This window comes from Equus asinus, chromosome 27, assembly GCF_041296235.1.
Source record: "Equus asinus isolate D_3611 breed Donkey chromosome 27, EquAss-T2T_v2, whole genome shotgun sequence".
In the NCBI taxonomy this organism is placed as follows: Eukaryota; Metazoa; Chordata; class Mammalia; order Perissodactyla; family Equidae; genus Equus; species Equus asinus.
Window position 1 is genome coordinate 19,474,079 of NC_091816.1, and position 21,129 is coordinate 19,495,207.

The window sequence follows — 21,129 nt, forward strand, 5'->3', positions numbered from 1 at the left end:
GAGCCCCGGCCGGGCTTGCTTAGAGAAGACGCGGACCCCCAGCACTTGGGTCCTGGGCGTTCCGTCCCGATCCTCTGTCGCTGGAGAACCGCCGGGCTGAGCAACTGGGAGAAGCAGGCCAGAGCTTTCTAGGGCCTCGGGCCCGGGGCCCCGTGGAGGATGAGCTGGTTCTTTCCCCTGACCAAGAGCGCCTCCTCCTCCTCCGCAGCTGGGTCCCCCGGTGGCCTCACCAGCCTCCAGCAGCAGAAGCAGCGGCTGATCGAGTCCCTCCGGAACTCACACTCCAGGTGACTGGTCGCTGCCTCTTCGACAGGAGGAAAAAGTAGGACGGGAGGGCGGGCTGTTCTAACCACACTCAGAGCAACGCAGGCCGACTCCCCGCCAGCTGCCTCCTTTCGATAGACGTCCCTTCGTCCTGGGTCGCACGCTTGCCCTCCCATCCCAGCCCCGTGTTCAGGGTTTTCCTCCAGACCCACCCTCCCTCCCTCGTGCCCCAACCACTGCCCAGCTCTTCTAATTCTGACTTGCTCATCCCTCCTGACACATCGCTGCTGACTGTAATCTGTCTCATAGTCTATATCCAACGTCCATTGCTTTGCCCTTCTTCCTCACTCCCCTTTCACGTGATCGCTGTGTTGGCAGAAATGTTAAAATACTGTACTTGGCGAAAAAGAACTGCGAAGAGTAATCTCCAAGTTTCACAGAGAGTGGAAAATTTTTGACAAAAACGAAACATCAAAGGAAAGGAAAGCCAGAGGTTTCATCGGTGACGACTTGTCGTCTGGGAGTGACATACTCAATCCTCTTAAGTCTCTAATTTTAGATTTACCCTGTTCCAACAACCTTCCCGTCTCTGGCAACTACCAGCCTCAGCATATTTCTCACTCTTTTATTCTGGTTTCCACACTCAGGAAACTTATACTCATCTTGATTCTTCTGTTGTCTTCCTCTGAGTTTTTCATTTTCAGCATGGTCAGAATAGAAATATTTTGCAATTCAAATTATTTCCACTATTTTTACTGTAAACTGGTTTGCTGCAGCCTTTTATATTGCAGATGTCTGTGGCCTCTAATGATTTTCAGAAATTAGAACTGCCTCTTTCTATGAATTATGCAAGTATATTTAGTTCTTAATAGTGTCACAGCGTGTATTTGAATGTAGAGATTTCAACATCATACAACCCTAACCCTTTTAAAAATGGATTTTTCATACATTTAAAAAATGTATATTCTGAGATAAAATTGATTAATTGCTGTTGACCAAACTATTAGAGTCCATTTTATCTGTTACAATAATAATTTTTCCGAAGCAAGTAAGTTATAGTGTAGAATAATTTTAAATCAGATACTCTATTGTTAGACAAATTCACTGCAAAATACATTTGGCTAAAGTGAGACCTCTTGCTGATTGAACTTCAGGTGTTTCTGGATTCTTTGTCTCAATTGTGCTGCTTGTTCAGAACTTTCAAAAGGTGACAGTTTGTGATGGTTAACAGGAAAGAGTGGCATGCTGTTTGATTTAATGGTGGCTTTCTTTTTGGAAAATCAAGTTTACAGAATTCTTACAAGTGAACCGTATTCTCTGTTTGTTCTTTACTAACCTGTAAGAGCGGCTTTTACAGGATATGCTTATAAAAAGGTGACTCATTTTGAACAAACATAAGTGTGTCCTCTTAGAAGGCGTCACCTTAGAAGACTTTATAGTGTACTAGTACTGCTATTACCAAAATCCCTTTTAGACCCATACCTTTGGCATTAATTGCTTTTAAGCGTTTAGTATATTCTATTGAATATTCTCAGTGCTGACAAGTTTTTATTCTTTGAGGTTGGAGTTGAATTTTTGAAATACTCCAAAGTCCCTGCTGCTAAAGCTGGTAAATAAGGGAAATAATTGATCAGAGCTTTATTATTATTTTTTTGGCCTCCTAAATAAGGTGGGATTCTAAAGCAGGAATTGCTGATCTAAGGAGTTCCTGAATTGGCTTAAGAGGATCAATAAATACCCTGAATTAAATGCAGAAAGAATCCGTGTTGTTTGTTATTTTTTGAGCCATAAATTATGGACATATCATTGGACATGTGACGTTATCTACATGTTTTGTAATGTTATGAACATCTACTCCAAGTTCTTGATTCTGTTAATTCTTTTATAAAAATAGATGAAGTTTTATTTAATTGAAATAGTTCACATTTATAAACTATACTTGGATAATTCTGGAGACAATTAAGTAGGTCATGTGCTTCCAGTTTTCAAGGGATGGTGTGATCCCAGAAAAAAATGTCATCCATACGTTATAAATCTAGCTTATAAAAATGGTCTTTCTGTTCAGTATCTGACAATACATTGCTTGAGTAGCCAAATTCAATAGTACACTTTATAGGTAAAGATTTTTGTGCAAGAAGACACTGTGATTGATTATTCTGAAGGTGCACTCTGCAAAAGTTGAAAGAATGTTTCAAATGGTATTTTAGTGAATAATACAAAACTTTTTAAATTATGAGTATCAGCGTCTTATTGCATGCTGCCCAACTCCCTCATGTTTCATACTCTATCCCTTCCCCCAAGTCAGCACCTCTTTCCTGGCAGTGAAAGTATCTGACTTCTGCCCTCCTCAGTAACCTTTCTCCACCCCTTTCTCTCATCTACCTTCCAACACTTCTTTTAACTCCTTATAATTCAAAATAGTCCATTTCAGGAAAGGGTCTGTTTAATTCTCTTTCTCTAATGAATGTAAATTCCTTTTTTAGTTAAATTAAGAAATTCTTACTTTCTCATGTTCCTCAGGCCTCTCCTAAAAGCTAGCTGAATTTTCTGTGTATCTCCTCATCTGTGTCTTACTGGTAAGGCAGGGCAAATGGGAAACTGTCATAGATGACAAAAAAAGTGTTTAACTAAAGCATAATAATGTGTTTATCTGCTATGAAATGGAAACTGAAAGTTATGTAGACTAGGTTCAAGTAATATATTCCACCTTCTGAATAACAGTCATCACAGTATTCAGTTTACCGCTAAAGTTCCGGACTTGATGGGCAGGAGTAGAACTAATTCTGTTGTTTCTTGTACTTCCTAAAGAGACTCACTCTAATGGACACTGTTGGTTTCCCACCCAAATCCATTTCCCTTGACTCCTTGGGAGAATACCTGTTTTTATCTGGGTTCCTAGTCTGTAGGGCCCTATACTTAATGGAGGCTGTGCTCTTTTCAACCTCTGTAGGTAGATAATGATTGATTGCACCAGTGTTGGTGTTCTCATTCCCCCTGCTAGTTATCATTTCCCCTGCTAGTTATTGTGGAAGCAGGGCTCTATTCGTCAATGGAAGTTGGAGAAGTCAGCTGAGGAGCTGCTGAAAACATTTTCTCGGTAATAGAGATATGTAAAAGAAATGCCTCTTTTACAGCTTGGATATTGTTGTGTTATGTGGGACATCTGGAATGCTTGGATCATGAAAGAAGACAGGCTGACTACTGAATGTGGTAGAACAGAAAGATGGAATGTCTGTGATAATACTGTGATGCTGAATTAACCAACTCTGGGAACTTCCTGCCTCTGAACTTCTTGCTATATAAGATTAATAACCCCTCACTATTTAAGCCACTTTTTAGCCTGGTTTTTCAGTCATTTGCAGTTGAAAATATCCCAAGTAATACAAACCTCAATGTTCAAAGATTCTTGAGCAGCAAAGCTGTTAAGTATTTCTCTGCGTTGCACCTGCAATCGGAAAATATTAAAAGTAGTAGTCTTGACAGTTATCCGAACTATCCTGGTTTCTCTTCTCTCACAATATCTAAAGTTAATTAGTTTCTTTATTACTTTATTTCCTTAGCTCTAAAGCAACATCCCGGAGCTATGTTGTAAATGGTAATTATTATCTGTAATTAACTACATAAATTCAAAGTTATACAAATAGTAATCCTTCTTTCTTACCTTTTACTTAGGGAGATCAGCCCGCTCAATTAAAGGACTTCTGAATTCATTTTAATAATCACATAGTAATTCTGATGCTATTTTTATTTTATATGCAGTAAGAAAATCTAATTTGAGAGTTACTATGTTTATCAGAATTGCTTTCTTTTTCACACTGGTACTACTAATAGTCTTAATGAAAGAAGCCCTGAAGCAGAAGTCAGGAGATACTGATGTGTTATTAAGTGGCAGTGCAACCTTGGATGTCCATGTAACCTTCGTAGGTCTTAGGACACTGAAGTGAAAAGATTGACTACCTGATTTCTTACTGCCCTGCCCAACTGTGAAAGTCTCTTGGTTCCTCAGGTTCCTCAATGTAATCACTCTCTTAGAAATAAGACAAAATGAATTTCATCAATATAAATGGAAGCAGGCAAAAATCGTTGACATTGGGGAAAGCAGCATGACTTAGGTGAATGAAAGCTTTGTAATCAGACTGTCCTGGATTTCGATCTTGGCTCAGCACATACTAGCAATATGACCTCTTGGCAAGTTACTCAACTTCTCTGAGCCTCCAGTTCCATCTGTGAAATCAGGAATTGTGATTCCTATCGTGCAGGATTGTTAATATTTGAGTAATATATATAAACGTTTATTAGAGTATCTGGCACATAGTAAGCATGTGACAAATTATATTCCCTCTCTGCACTGCGTAGAGTATGCCTGGACTCTTTGCCTCTTAGCCTGCATGCTTCTAGCTGGCTTATTGTTTATGAATCCTCACAGGCCTACCTACAGCTCATTTGTCTCTGGCAGGACTGCCTCTGACTTTCCGTTCAGAAAGAAAGTCTGTTCCAAGAGTTAGTTTCTTCCCAAATGAAATGTACCTATTTTGAAGGATTTTAGATCTAATACGTGTAAAGAAACTAGAATATTATCTGCCACATTTTATGTACTCTGTAAATGGTAATTATTTTATTTATGTATCTTAAAAATAATAGTACCAATTTCTATAGTCTGTAAAAATTGTTTTGAATTTTCTTTTGCTGCCTCTTCCTGGATCTCGTTGTTCTCCTGGTTGCCCAAACCTTTGACCTCATACCTTCCTTGGGGAGTCTGCTATTGTATAGTTTTCTACTCTATAGCTGTTAAGTTTAACCCCTTGCTCACAGTTAGAAGACCTTCTCCCCTAAACTCACAGGTTTCTCAGTAAGCCTAAATTCCATACCTTTCTTTCTATAGATTCCACTGTCAGCTCATAAGGACTCACACACAAACTTAACAAATTTATAATGGGAGCATATTTGTGTGTGTTTTAACCTGAGCAATGTTATGTTTTTTAAAAAATAGATCCATTGCCAACATTTATAATTTGAGATTTTTCATTGAAATATCCAAATTTCCAACTTTTTTTTAATAGACTATTGTTTAGAGCAGTTTTAGGTTCTTAGCAAAACTGAGTAGCAGGTACAGAGATTTCTCATATAGCCCCTGCCCCCTCCAACTTTTCTTTTAAAAAAGAAGGACCTGGAAAAATCTGACAATAGTTCCTACAGAGCAACATTTGCTTTGAGCTGAAGAACAGCTACTCCCTTTGCTGGGCTGCCCCTTCTGCATTTTACCAGTTTATGATCACTCCCTGTTGTACCACAAGCAACTGCCTCCATTCACCTACATTATCTAACTCTTATAGATGTTTGAGATTAAAACTTCCTTGTGGAAGGAAATCACCTTAAATTATTGCAATAAAAAGTCCTACAGGAATCTGCTATGTCTTTTGAAGCTAAATAAATCTACAAAATGTCAGCATTTTGGTTGAGCTCTTATAGTGAACTTTAAAATTATGTGTATCAAACAGTCCCATAATTAAGTGAATTTTAGTTTGATATATTAAATCATATAGTCTATTTATAACCAGTGATTAAAAGTTAAAATTGCACAGTATATGACACAGTGAAGTATGTTATCATTTAAGAAAAATTTTTCTAAATAGACCATAATAGCTTAAGTGCTGTCTCTAGTTAATTTTCCCCTTAGTGCTCCTCATCAGTCTGTACCTGCTTTAAAAAAAAAATTATCACACATGCAGTCACTTCTCCATTGCTAGTTGAATCCAGACACATCTACCCCTCCTCTCCTACCCCTGAACTCCTTCCAAGCTGTCTCTACTGTTTGCTTATCTAAGCCAAAAAACCCGGTCATTCTGTTTTTACTCAGTCTTCCATCCCTGCTACCACTGGGTTCTAACTATTCTCTCTGCCTTCAATCTTGTTCCCTTAATATTTTTCTTTCACATGGCTGCACAGTAATCTTTCTAAAATTCAAATTTGACCATGTTGTTCCTTTCAGTGTTTTCCTAACTCTTCCCCAGAAAAGTCCAGACTTGTTCGTTTAATGCCTGGTTGTCACAGAAGATGGTGATGTGACTCGTGGAAAGGTGTCAACCGAGAGAATGTAAAGTTTCTTTAATGGCAAAGGATATGGAGACTTTTAGAGACTTGGTGTTATTTCATATCTGAAGCTTTTCTAATGGTGTTTCCTCTGTCTAGAATGTCCTCTTCATTTCCCTGAGTCTCTTTCCAGGGTGTTAACTCTTGACTTTTAAATGTAGCTCAGATATTATTTTTTTTCCCAGAAGACCCTACCACCCCTACCCCTATTTAGGTTGGATGCTTTCTTCTATGTTCCCATATCGCTTTGCACATCTCTGTCATTGTCCTTTGTGTTCTATAGAACACTGTTCAAAAATACTGTAAAATAAGTGGCCCATGTCAAACAGATTTAGAAAACAAAACAAAATCAAGCTCTTGAGAATTTCTCAAAGCCTTTAATATGCTAAAGTGTATCAGTATTCTCCAAGAGAAGGATATACTATGAAGCATTTTCCAAACAGAGCACTGAACCATATATCTGAGCTGTTTATTTTAAATTTCCAGTTTCTTAATTTTTCATTTTCATTTCAACTGTTGTGTGTGTGTGAATGCAAGTGCTATTTTCTTTTGTTCCTCTGAGGATATTAATTATAAAAACTTATAGTCTTCTCTTTGCTCAGTTAACTCTGTTTCCTTGAGTTTTGTGTTTTGGGCTTGTTGAGTTTGGTACATGCCTAGCATTGTTTTGTTTTATTCACACCTTTGTGATGTATTCATTTCTGTATTTGAGGTTCCTTGTTGACTTGTTTGTGGATACTTAACTCTTTATCATAGCCTGCCTTGGGTGATGAATGGAAAAGAATGACTTGCTCCAGTGTGGGGCAAGCTGCTAGTTGTCTTTGGGGAATCAAGGCTTCCTGGGGGTCAGTAGCTTCCTAAGGCACTGCTGCCTTAGAGGCTACCTCCCTGTGATATTCCAGGGGCAGCTATTACTGCCCTTTGCTGAAAAGAGGAGAGGACTTTAGCCTGCACGCTGTTCCATGTGTCTGCCCGTTCATTACTTGGAGAAATGCTCCTGCCCAGCCCTCCAGATTTGGTTTGCAGTGATTTGGTTCAAGGGTTTGGAGGACCTTCAGACTGCTCCTACTTCGCATTGCTCTTAGGTTTTGAGTTGTCATTAGTTCCTGTATTTACTTTCTTTTTCCTTATTTTCACCCTTTTCCTTAAATCTAATCCTATCTTTTTTATCTTTCAGGGATTCTTCAAAATTTTTGTCAGCTTGTGGTACTATTTACTTTCCAGCACTGCTACAGATTTGCTTTTTAAAAGTCTGTTTTGATATTTCCTGGAGATTTAGATGGAAAAGGGAAGTTATCTATTCTTCATATACCATCTTTAGGCATCTGAATCCTTTATTTGCAAGATTCACCTATAAACATTCCTTGAATTACCCTACGCTGTGAGAAATGCATGCTATCAGTATCTTGAATTGCTCTTTTGTAGTCACTTGACTTCCTCTTCCTCCTGTGTGCCTCCTCAGAGCAAAGACCACACTGTATTCATCTGTATATCTCCTTTCCTTGCAAGATGCTGGATATACAGTAGCTGTTCACTGGAACCAAGTTTTATGAGATCCAAGTTTACACAAGATATAAAGTAGGAGATAAATAACGCTTTGTTCTACAAAAGGAATCTTTTAACCATAACTAGTGCCTCTATTGCATTTCAAGGTCTGTTTGTTTATAGTTGGAGGGACTGTCAAAGAAATGAGGATGCCAATTAATCACACATTCTGCCTAACAAATTTATCTGTTGTTTCAGCTTTCTTTAGTCTTAAGCAGATTCAGAGCCATGGAGGTAAAACCCTAGTAATTCGCTTATCTCATAGAACCTAGAAAATAAAATTATTCTTAGAAGGTTATTTAAATTTTCTCTTGTGGCGTGATTACACTACTACTTTAAAATATGTGTGTGTGTTTACATTCAGAGTAGTACCACTTGTCAGCATAAAGGTATGGCTCTAAGAATGCTTATCATAGTGAAAATTGGAAATAACCTAAATATCTACTAGTAGAGAATATGTTAAACAATATACGAGAACATTATGCAGCATTAAAAAAAGACGTTGTAAAATAACATTTACTAACTTAGATCATCACAATAAATTATTGCATGGGAAAACACCGTTACAAAATTGCAGTATAATTGTATTTTCACTTTAGATAAGGCTATGAATGTGGGAAGATAACATGGTTATACACCAATATGTTAGCAGTGGTTATCTTGGGAAAATGAGATCCTGAGTGATTTTTATATTCTCTTTGCTTATTCTTTTTTTCAGGGAGAATGAATTATTTTTAGAATAAGTTTTTTAAAGTCATTTAAAATAACAAAAAATTCGGGGGCTGGCCCCGTGGCCGAGTGGTTAAGTTCGCGCGCTCCGCTGCAGGCGGCCCAGTGTTTCGTTAGTTCGAATCCTGGGCGCGGACATGGCACTGCTCATCGGACCACGCTGAGGCAGCGTCCCACATGCCACAACTAGAAGAACCCACAAGGAAGAATACACAACTATGTACCGGGGGGGCTTTGGGGAGAAAAAGGAAAAAATAAAATCTTTAAAATAACAAAAAATTCAAAATCGCATTTGGGATGAATATTCAGGGATGATTTTTATTTTAGTTAAGTAAAACAAATATCTGTCATTTTGTCTAATGCAGCTAGTATAGGGAAGGAAAAGTTTTTCTCCATCCTCTTAAGGTCCCTGGCTGGGTCTGAAAGTTAAACTTACAAAGAGAGATTAACAGGAGAAAAGTATACAAGTTTATTTAATATAAGTTTAAATGACACAGGAGACTTTATGAGGAAGTGAAGACCCAAAGAAACAGACCTGAGATTTTGTGCTGGGTTTGATGAAGAGTGGAGGAGTAATGATGGGTTAAAGAGTTTGAGGTAATTGTAGTAAAGAGGCAGGGGACTTGGCAAGACCTGTTTGTTGGGATTCTTCTTAGTGTCCCTTGTCTTCAGAGAGAAGGATGTTCCTTTCCTCTTGGTAAGGGAGAGGGCCCCTCACACGAGGTGTTATGACCTCTTTCAGGGAAGAAGTGTGAGGTGCTAGAGGAGCTCAGAGTAACCTTCCATTTTCTGCTGTTTTATCCAACTCCTTCACCTTAAAATAGCCAAGGTACCATATTTTGGGGTAGTATGTCCTGAACCCCATCAATTGCCATGATTAACCTGTTGTTTTGGAATTTGTTAATGATAGTTCAGCTGTCATTAATATTATGAGTATTAACTTCATTTATCTTCGATACCTCATTTGTGAAGGAAACTTGTCAAAAATTTTAATAAATGTCAAGAATATAATTGTGAGGACAATGAATTGAACACTTCTAGCCAATGATTTAAGTAAAAATTATTTTAATCAAATTCACTTTATTTTCCATAGAAGTCTTCTATAAAAATACAAACAATGTCTGAAAAACTGAATTAAAACCTTATTACTACAGATTTTAATAGGCTCCAACTTGGTTGCATGTTCTAAATGCTTATTCAATAATAGGTGGCATACACTGAACAATTATTATGGTATTATGTGGAAGGCTTTACATGCATTATCTCATTTAATCTAACATCTCTTTTAGGTAGATAGATACTTTGAACATCTCCATGCCCCATTTGAGAGGGAAGGCTTAGACAGGTTAAGTATCTTGGCCGTGATCACACAAGTAAATGGTAGAGGGAGGATTTGAACCCAGGAAGCCTAATTTAAGAGGTCGTGCCCTTAATCACTGAGATAATCTACTTGGCTTTGAATTGGTGGATGATTTTGTGACCAGTATTCTCTTGAAGCAATGACACCTTAGGGTCCTAAGATAACATAGAGGAATAAAAAACTTAAGCCATTTTATTGATTACGTGGTGTTCATGCAACCGAGGAGGCTGTCAGTATCCTAGTCCAGACCTGATCCCCAAAGAGAAACTATATAAAAACGTGTAAGTCCTAATATTGAATATCTGCTTGAGTCTCTTCTCAGCTGTTTCCTCTCCTCAATCAGCCCCATTCCGTGGGTTGTCAGAGGAGGAAACTTATCAACATCTACAATTTCTCTATAACTCTATCCCAACACTTTTTTACCTTTCAAGCTACCTAAAATGTACATATTCCAGAGGCTAAGTTTTTATCAAAGGCCAAAAAATGTAATAGTCCAAAAAATGAGAAAAATAAGTTTTCTAAAGCTATTAGTTGAAGCAACCAAAACAACAAAAGTAAATCATTATGTAAATACTAGATCTTTCAGAGTATTCATACTAGAAAAAGTTTCACATCTATTTGAATATTAAGCTTCCTTTCAATCTTAATACTACTTAACATTTTTCCCTTTGGAAATATGACTGTTAGCTAGAATCCCAAGTGAGCCTCCAAAAGATTTGGTTGGTAGGTTATAATTGTAACAATGTATACCTGCAATTAACAATAAAATAAAATTATCAGGGTTGGCCCAGTGGCATAGCGGTTAAGTTCACATACTCTGCTTTGGTGGCCAGGGTTTGACAGTTCGGATCCTGGGCGCAGACCTACATGCTGCTTATCAAGCCATGCTGTGGCAGGTGTCCCACATACAAAAAAAAGTAGAGGAAGATGAGCACGGATTTTAGCTCAGGGCCAATCTTCCTCAGCAAAAAGAGGAGGATTGGCAGTGGATGTTAGCTCAGGGCTAATCTTCCTCTAAAATAAAATAAAATTCTAAATGTAGAATATTGAAGTATAAAGGACTTATATTAGTTGGCAAGTATATTCAACTGCTAGTAACAAAGACTCCCCAAATAGTGGCTTAAACAAAATAAAAGTTTCTTTTTATCTCATGTAAAAGAAATTCAGTGTGACAGTTTTGTAGTCATCAAGGACCCAAGCTACTTCTTTCTATCTGCTTAGCTCTACCTTCTGCATAGCTTCCATGCTCAGGGTCCTATATTGCTGTTAGAAGTCTAGCCATCAGGTCCAGGCAGGAAAGGCAAATAGACTCAAGGGCAAATGTTCCCCTTTAACATGCTTTCCTGGAAATTCCACCCCACAACTTTCCTATTCTAATTGGCTAGAACTTAAGTCTATAGCAATAATTAGCTGCAAGAAAGGCTAGAACATTGTTACTCAGAATAAAATCAGGCTTGTCTTACTTAGGAAGAAAGGGAATATGTTTTTGGAAAGCAGCCAGCAGTGTCTGTTTTAAGACTGTAGGAGACATCTCATCCAGACTTCTAAATTTAAGCTGTTAAGATCCAGACTTCCCTAGCTGTCTGTACAGCTGGGTAGTGGCAGAGTTGTAATCAGAACCCAGATATCTTGCTCACCTGTAATAACCAGAGGGCTCACAATTGCTTCTATTAATGATGAATTAGATAAAGTGGTCGTAAATCAATCTAGCATTAATACAAGAGTTTTTCTTTGTCTCAACATCTACCCACTTCCAACACAAACACTTGTATATCTCGGAATATTATTGCCCACTTACTTGATAAACCTTTCCCTGATCATTTTTCCCTCGATACAAGTTATATTGGCTATCTAGATTCTGTGACTGAAAGTAGTTTTAGTAGACTGTAAAAACATTTAACATCTGTTTTTAACATTAATGGTTTTATGACTTCGCATAAATTTTTTTCTCAATTTTCTTTTACAGTATAGCAGAAATACAGAAAGATGTGGAATACAGGTTGCCATTCACCATAAACAACCTGACAATTAACATTAATATGTGAGTAGATTTATATCCTGTTTTTTCATGTAATAGGACTTAAAAAAATCTTATTATTTTGTTTCTTAGTTGTTATTAGAGGTAAACTTTTCAAAGTGAACTTATTTCAGATATTCCTTTTCTAATAACTACAATTTATCAAATTACACAATTTCATGAAATAAAAAATTTTCAAAGACATCATTGTAATTTATATTCCTGTAAGAAAGAAATTATAAAAGAGGAAATGCAATAGAAAGATGTAATAATTCTAGTACTGTAATCGTTTTTTTTGATTTGCACTAAAGTCTTAGCTGGAGGTAGGCTGAAAGGGTAAGAATGATAATGCCAATCAAAGGTATCATGTATGGAAAACCATTAGAGATATATTCACCTTTACATCAGAAACAAGTGAAAATATTCTAGTTTTCACCAACAGATATATCAACCAGAGAGTTCAAGGCTGAATTTGATCTGCTGATTATTTTTAAAGAAAAAAAATTAAAAGTTAAAAATATAATCATGAGTTTATTAAGTTATAAAGAGGAAAGGTTGGACACAGTGATTGCTGAAGTACCCATTTGATCCTAAGTGCAATTATTAGTCTTTAGTATGAAAGAATTCAGTTATTACCTCAGATTGCATTAGGTAGCTGGCTGCTAGAGTGAGTGTTTGGGTGAGGTTAAAAGGCACCTCACTTGAAGATAGTTACCGTGGCTTATTCATCTTCATATCCTCATCGCCTAGCATAGTGCCTGCACTTAGAAGGCCTTATTAAATCCTAGTAGAATGAGTGAATTAAAGCATGAATATATAAGAATGCCAAGCATTGTGCTACATTACCTTGATATAAAGGAGCTTTTTGAATCCTTACAGCAGCTCTGTAAATTGGGGCAAATTACAGACACATAGGTGGTGAATAGTTTAGTCGGGATACAAAGCCAGATTGGTTGGACTCCAAAGGCCATTCATTACCTTTTTTATCAAACTATTTTAACATCTTCAACTCTATAAATAAATTAGTTTTATTTCTCTTCAAATACCCTAGGTAGAGCTAAGTAGGAGAAGCCAACAAGAACCCAGTTTTCTTCCTGACAGTGCTACCAACAAGTAGTTTTCTGAGCCAACAGGGGAACAGAGAGACAATGTAAAGGGACATATTCATCTGAGTTCTAGAGAATATTTAGAAAACAGGCTTTTATATCCAGTAAAATCCCATTTTTTAAGACTTCACTCCCTAATTTTAAATTTGTAGTAGTTCAAAAGTTACGATTTTCACTTTTTTTTGTATTGAGAATTTTCTCTTCTTTACTTGAAACTATGTGGTTGACCTCAAAGTTGGGAGAGATGTATTAATTGGGACATCTAGAAGAGAGCCATATAGAACGAAGGCATAATGCCAACTACAATGTTTCAATCCTAGAACTTTCTGTTTTGTTCACTTACTATTTAAAAATTCAATAGATAGTGAAATAATTCTTAGCATTTCAAAAATCAGAAAACCACAAGAAAATTATATAGCCAAAACCTGTGGTCCAATAGCCGGACTGGGTAAATATGGTTCACCTAATACAAATGCCTGATCTGATTTTTAGCTGAGATTTTGTATAGCTTGATATATTGTATTTGAAAGTAATTAATTGTCATGATGTGAAGAATATTCTGTAATTCAGGGTATCCATATTCCACATTAAGAAGGTTTTACTGCATTGAATTATTTTATAATCTTTTTGCTAAAGTGTATCCTTTTGTATATTTTCAATCAACTCAAAAACCATAAGAGTACTTTTTACTGAATAATTAATCCAAATGAAAGTATGAAAATTTAATTTGCTAACTAACTTTGTTTTAGGATTATGACAATGTAATGTAACATTTGTTGTCTTTGTTTTTCATTTGTTCTGCCTTTACCAGATTGCTCCCTCCACAATTTCCTCAGGAAAAACCAGTGATCAGTGTTTATCCACCAATACGACATCACTTAATGGATAAACATGGAGTATATGTTACCTCTCCATTAGTAAACAATGTATGTATATGGTATAATTTATTCCAGAGTAATATAACAGGTGTATTACTTTTCTACTAAATATTTTAGAAATCTAAAATGCATTTAACATCTCATTTTGAAATTAGTAATTTTCAAAAAGATTTTTCACTATATATAATAAATAATACTGATTTGAAACTTGTTTTTCAGTGGCGAGGACCTGTTGATGTTAGAACTTTGATTCAGAGTAGATGTTTCATAGTTGTTAGGGGGATAAAATTCAAATATGTCTTGAAGTTCTAGGATGTGTATGTGATTGATTAATGTGAAGGATTGTAACTTAAGTGTACTCTCAGTATTTACCTTTGAACCTTCAAATTATTGTAAATAGTGAAGTGTGGAAATATTTCAGCTTCATTATTGATTAAATAGACCTTTAACATGATTTATGGTATTGATTGTATAAGAAAATATTGTAAGTTGTGGATTACTAATGTGTTCATTTGACACAATATCCTTTGGTTTTCATTTAATTCTTTTTTTTTTTTTTTTTTTTGAGGAAGATTAGCCCTGAGTTAACTACTGCCAATCTTCCTCCTTTTGCTGAGGAAGACTGGCCCTGAGCAAGCATCCATGCCCATCTTCCTCTATTTTATACATGGGACGCCTACCACAGCATGGCTTTTTGCCAAGCGGTGCCAGGTCCGCACCCGGGATCCTAACTGGCGAACCCCGGGCCGCCGAGAAGCAGAACATGCGCACTTAGCCGATGTGCCACCGGGCCAGCCCTTCATTTAATTCTTGACTTGTGAAAGTGGATTTAAGATTAACTTTTAGAGTGACATTATTCTAATGAAACTTTAGTGTTTTTCTGAAAGTGATTTTGATCATCCTTATTATTGTATTACTTTCAGTTTACAATGCACTCAGATCTTGGAAAAATTATTCAGAGTCTGTTGGATGAGTTTTGGAAGAATCCTCCAGTTTTAGCTCCTACTTCAACAGCATTCCCATAGTAAGTATATTTATAGCAAAAATGTTCGTATGTATTTATTTTCATTTATTTTTATCAAAGTAATCAAAATATAGTTTAAAAATTCAAATGATGTTAAAAGGTAATCCTCTGCTTTCCACCTCCCCACCTTCACACAGATACATTCGTACTCTTCAGAGGCAATTGTGTTTTCTTTTAGCTTATTCTCTAATATTTACCTTCATCTTTCTGAATAATATAGACATCCTGCTATCTCTTGCTTCTTTCGTTTTAGATATTGTCTGTTGCCCTCCTATTATGATTGATGAGGAATTTAGGTAAATCTTTCACAAATCTTCCTTTCTCCTCATCCTTTCAGTGAAAGTATATCTTAATTTTTACTTAAATTCAGGTTCAGTGTTTTTGTTACTTTGACTCTGAAAATTCCCTGTTGCTGAGCCAAGTACTTTATTGTGATTACATTTCCTTTATGGTATAACTTTTTGCTTTTTTGCTTACTTTGATGGGTTTTGTTTTCTTAGATCTTTTTAATTTTCCACATCTTTCAGCAGCTTTGAAAACTACCTTTCAAATCGTTTTTTCACATCATCGTAATCTCTAGGTTTGGGTTTTTGTCGTTGCCGACATTGCTTCGTTTTTCCCCTCCATCCTAATTAGTTTATCTCTACGACTGCTGCACAGCTGTCATCATGAGATTTCCCTTTGCTGTGTTCCTATATTGGATTCTCCTTTTTCTGCATCTTGTTTTTCTCTTTCTCAAGCTGTTTCCTAGTTTCGTGCTTTACTGCCTCCCAATAGCATCCTGAGTAAAAGTATGTTCCAGTTACTAAGGATGAATAACAGATTATCCTAAAACTGTTGCTAAAATAATGGCAACATTTATTTTCCTTGTGACTGCAATTTGGTTAGGGACAAGTGGAGATAGCTTGTTTTTTTGCTCCACCTTTTGCATTAGCTGGCATGGCTTGAAGTCTAGGGGTTGAAGTCATCTGAAGGCTCACTTAATTCTCATGTCTGGCAGTTAATGTTGGCTGAATGCTGAGCCCTTAGCAGAGGCTACCAGCTAATACATCTCTATGTGGCCTCTCCATGTGGCTTAGGTTTCCTCCCAGCATGGTAATTGGATTCTAAGGGCGAGCATCTTAGGAGAGAACAGGCCAAGTGGAAGCTGCATAGCCTTTATGATGTAGCCGTACATGTCACTCAGCATCATTTCTGCCACATGCTGTTTGTAAAGTCAGTCACAAAGTCCAACCCAGGTTCAAAGGGGAGGGGAAGTAGACGTCTCTTGCTGGGGTGGCGGAGTTCAAGAAGAGCATGTGGGACTAGAAGTCTGGTTGTGGCCATTTTGGGAAATACAATCGGCCACAGTTCTTCTGGCCACAAGAATTCACGTCTCTCCTGTATGCAAAAATGCACTCATCCCCTGCCCTGAGAACTTCCAGAGTTTGTCACATTACAGAATGAGGCTCATGATCGGGGTCCAGGGTTATACATCTAACTCAGATTCAGGTACAGATGAGGTTGCTCAGGTGTGTTCCTCAAGTAAAATTCCTTTTGATCTGAAGACCAGTGAATTAAAGAGACAGGGTAGCTGTCCCTCACACACCCATCGTACAACAGTAGAACAAGCCTAAGATAACCACTCTAGACCCTTTCACTCAAAAAGGGAGAAAATGGGAGGCACACAGGAGCCATCGATCCATGGCAGTTCTGAAATCCAGCTGGGCACATGTTGCTATTTCTTTGATTAGAACTCAGTCGTACTTTGTGGGAATGATTCTTCACAGAGTAATTCTGGGTTCTTGGTTTTGCCTTCTGAGTTATTCTTTCTTTCCGTAATATTTAGCTCATGTTTGCAGGTGAGTAGTTTTTTTCAGCCTGCTTCCTGCTTACAGAAGTTTAAGGGTCCACAGGCCTCTCTTCATTTGATACTGTCTCTGTCCCTTTTAGACTAAGATGATGCAATTATTTTAAAATATTTGTAGTTTTCTTATGAATCCATTTCTTTAGACAAAAGCAACACCCCTAGGTCTGCAAAATAAACTGGTAGGCTTCCTGTGAGGCTGCTTAGAGACAACTCCCTTAAGATTCTTAGAAGCCCTAGAAGGCCTTTAGTCTCATGGAGAGTTCTCTGAGGCACTGCATCAGTTCTTTTAGAGATGTTGACAAAGGAGCTTCTAGCCCACCCTGGGTTTCATCTTTTCTTTGAAGCTCTTTCTTAATTTGACAATCTTAGAGAGCCTGGAATGAGAGACATTTTTATTTTCAAACCCAGGACCCAAACCCAAGACTTTTGTCTCTTTATATTTAGTGGTTCTTTCTTTATCTCTCTTTGGTCACGTTTTACTATAGCCAACTAGAAATCAGGTGGCACCTTTAAAACCACCTGGAAATCTCCTTAGCTAGAGCATCCAACTCACTAGATGCATTTTTTATTTCCCACGTTATTGCAGGCACCGTTGGTAAACTTTCCAGCCATACATAACAAAGTTCCTCTTCCAATAACATTTCCCTCAGTTTCCTTTGGTGCTCATTGACCCCCTTCTCAAAGGCCTGTCAGACTTCTGCTAACAGTCTCTTTGATGCCCTTCAGTCTTTTACACTCTCCTGAGGGTACATGTAGCTTTCACCTCAGTCCCAAAGCCACTCCCACCCTTTAGGGGTTTTTTGTTACAGCAGCATTCCACTTGCAGGTGCTAAAATCTATTCTGGTTACTAAGGCTTCATGATAAATTACCCACAGTTATGGCTTAAAACAGTGAACACGTTTATTTTGCTCACTAATCTTCAATTCAAGCAGGGTTTGTCAAAGAGCTCTTGTCTGCTGTACTCAGCAGCAGCAGGCTCTCGGGCTGCCCCTCAGAGGCCTTGCCTGGGGATGTCTGCTAGAGTCCCTGGACTTGGCCTCTCTGTGTGGCTTGGGCTTCCTCACAACATAATGGCTGGGTTCCTAGGGTGAACATCCTGAGAAAGAGCTATGAGAAAGTCATATCACTTTCTGTGACTTAGCTGCTGAATTCATCAGTGTCACTTCTACAGTTTGTTAAGGCAATGGAAAAGTCCTGACCAGATTCAAGGGGAGGAAAATAGGCTTTTCATGGCGGAGTGACAAGGTTCTGGAAGAGTGTGTGGGACCAGAAATATTTTGCAACCGTTTTTGGAAAATATAGTATGCCACAAGATGCTTAGAAGATAAATTTTGAGACTTTTTTTTTTAATCTGCAAATGTCTTAACATACTCTCACACTTAATAGTTGATACAGTTCAAATTCTAAGTGGAAGTGGTTTTCCACTCAGAATTTTGAAGGTATTGCTCTATTGTCTAGATATAGGCTTCTATGTTGCTAAGATGTCCAATGTCATTTTGATTTTTGATCCTTTGTAACTTTTTTTCTGTTTAATTTTTCTTTTTTTTTTTTGAGGAAGATTAGCCCTGAGCTAACTGCTACCAATCCTCCTCCTCTTTTTCTGAGGAAGACTGGCCCTGAGCTAACATCGTGCCCATCTTCCTCTACTTTCTATGTGGGACACCTACCACCGCATGGCGTGCCAAGTGGTGCCATGTCCGCACCCAGGATCCGAACCAGCGAACCGCAGGCTGCTGAAGCGCACTTAACCGCTGCGCCACCTGGCCGGCCCCTTGATCCTTTGTAACTTGTTTTTTTATCTTTGGCATTCTGAAACTTGCCTGATGATGCAGCTTCTTGTTGGTCTTTTTGTTTCCTCTTCCCGGAATATTTGTTGTCTTTATTGCCCAGTCCTACTTAATTTCAGGAACTTTTTCTTGTTCAGAAGTCAGGAGGCATCTTTCACACTGCCTGGAAATCTGCTTAGCTAGATTATCCAGTTCATTAGGTACATCAGCCCCAGCCCTCATCTTTGCCCTCCTGTGTCTGTGTCCTGGAGTCATGAGCCTCACTGATAGTCTTTATCTGAAAACTGTATTTCCTATTTTGTGTCAGGATAGGGTTAGATATAAACTCATTCACTTTACTTGAAAATACAAGCCAACAAGTTTACTTGCTCCCATTTCAAATAAGTTCTGTGACACAGTACACATTATTAAAAAGCAAGTCTGATGAATTTCTTAGATTATTTTATAGGTTGTACCTGCCACTTAGGTCAAAATAAAGCAAATTGGTTCAAAATTATTAAGACTTTAATTCAATGATAATACACATATTCTTTCATGTTGCTCATATTGTTCCTAAGTAACTTATGTTATATTTACATGTGTCACTAATATACTTTTAGGTAAAAGTAAAGTTTTAAGATAAATATGGGCCATGCTTTGACATAAACAAGCTTATTAAAAAACTTTTTTAACTTAATTTTTTCAATCAGTCGTATATTCATTTGGTTCAAAATTCAAAAAGTATAAAGGAGTATGAGGGAAAAAGTCTCCTTACCACTTCTTTTTCCCTTGCAACTTAGTTTTTCTTCTCATTGGTAACCAAAGTTGTTCATTTGGGTGCGTATATATGGAATTCCTGAGATATTTTATGCATATACAAGGAAATATGTATATGCAGTATTTTATTCCCTCCTTTTCTACACAAATGGTGACATACTGTTCCCTTGCCTCTTTTTTTCACTCAGTGGTATGGTTCAGAGAGCTTTCCATGTTGTTACTAAAGTACCTCTTCATTCTTCTTTATGGCCACAAAGTATTTGTTTCATGGATGGACCATAATTTATATAACAGCACTCCTATTGGTGGATATTTTCATTGTTTCCAATCTTTCCTAAAAGACGTACCCTTCTTTGCCCTCAGTGCTGCGGTGAATAACCTTAAAGATAATTTTACCCAAATATGAGGATACTTGGATACATTTTCCAAGTGATATGCACATTTGCAATCTTGACAGATGCTGCAAAATTACTCTACAGAGTGGTTGTACCAATTCCTACTCCCATACGCAGTGTTTATTTTTCCATACCCTTTGCCAACATAGGAAAAAATGGATCTTTGCCAATTTATAAGCAGAAAGTGATATGTTGATATAGTTTTAGTTTTGTTTACCTTACTAACAGTGAAGTTGAACATCTTTTCCTGTGATTTAGAGATGTTTTTCTTTCCTTTTTGTAACCTGTGTATTCTATCCTATTCTCCATTTTGCTATTGGGTTGCTAGTCTTTTATCAACTTGTAGGAATTCTTTATATACTAGAGAAATTATTCCTATGTCTGTGCTATGAGTTTCAAATATTTTCCCCCAATTTGTTTATTTGTCTTTACTTTTAATGGGCTTTGTTGTATAGAGGTTTTTTTTTAATGTCATGGAATTTATTATTTTCTTTTATGACTTCTGAATTTGGGATCACAGAAAGTCCTTTCCCACCCCAAGGTTATAATCTCCCATTGATTTCTTCTAGTTCTTTTAAGATTTTTTTTTAAACATTTAGATCTCTGCTCCATTTGGTTTTTATCCTATTATAAATATGAGGGTCTGGCTCTAATTTAATTTTTCCCAGATGTCCTGACACTATTTAATGATTGATCTTTTTCACTTATTTGAGATTTATCCTAATTCCCATATGTGTTTGGGCTTTTTCTGGATTTTTATATTCAGTTCCATTGATCTACCTATCCTTTCACAGTATTATGCTTTTAAAAAGTATTTTTTAATTATTAAGGTTTTATAATTTGTTTTTGCTATATGGCAGGGCTAATCTCTCTTTACCGTCCTTTTTCAGATACTTTTCCTTCTATTCTTGCTTATTTATTTTTCTATATAAAGTTTAGTATCACTATACATTTCAAAATCTGAGACAAATGTTTTCTTCCAACATAATTCCAACTTGTTAATTTGTGTCATTAAATGAAATACTGTCATGCGTCATTTAATGACAGGGATACATTGAGAAATGCGTCGTTAGGCAAATTCTTCATTGTGCAAACATCACGGGGTATACTTATACAAACCTAGATGGTGTAGCCTACCACACACCTAGGCTACATGGTACTGATCTTACGGAACCGCTGTCATATACGTAGTTCGTCTTTGATGGAAACATCATTATGTGGTGCGTGACTGTGATAGCACTCCCATTAAAAAATTGTTTAAGCTTTATTTATTTTGCAACATGTTTCAATACTTTGAAATCTGTTTTTTCCACCACCACCAAGTAATT

General features: G+C 37.1%; 1 protein-coding gene across 3 annotated transcripts in view; it reads left to right on the forward strand.

Moving 5' to 3' along the window:
• The window catches only part of VPS37A (VPS37A subunit of ESCRT-I), a 45,034-nt gene that overhangs the window by 177 nt on the left and 23,728 nt on the right, over positions 1–21,129 (forward strand). The window contains exons 1-4 of one of the 3 annotated variants that reach the window (XM_044760644.2): positions 152–287; positions 11,955–12,029; positions 13,923–14,037; positions 14,913–15,013. In XM_044760644.2, coding sequence (XP_044616579.1) covers positions 160–287; positions 11,955–12,029; positions 13,923–14,037; positions 14,913–15,013 — 419 coding nt within the window. In that variant the 5' untranslated portion in view covers positions 152–159. Of the gene's footprint in view, positions 1–151; positions 323–11,954; positions 12,030–13,922; positions 14,038–14,912; positions 15,014–21,129 lie in introns of those variants that run through there. The other 2 variants (XM_070499920.1, XM_044760645.2) reach the window with 2 other exon arrangements.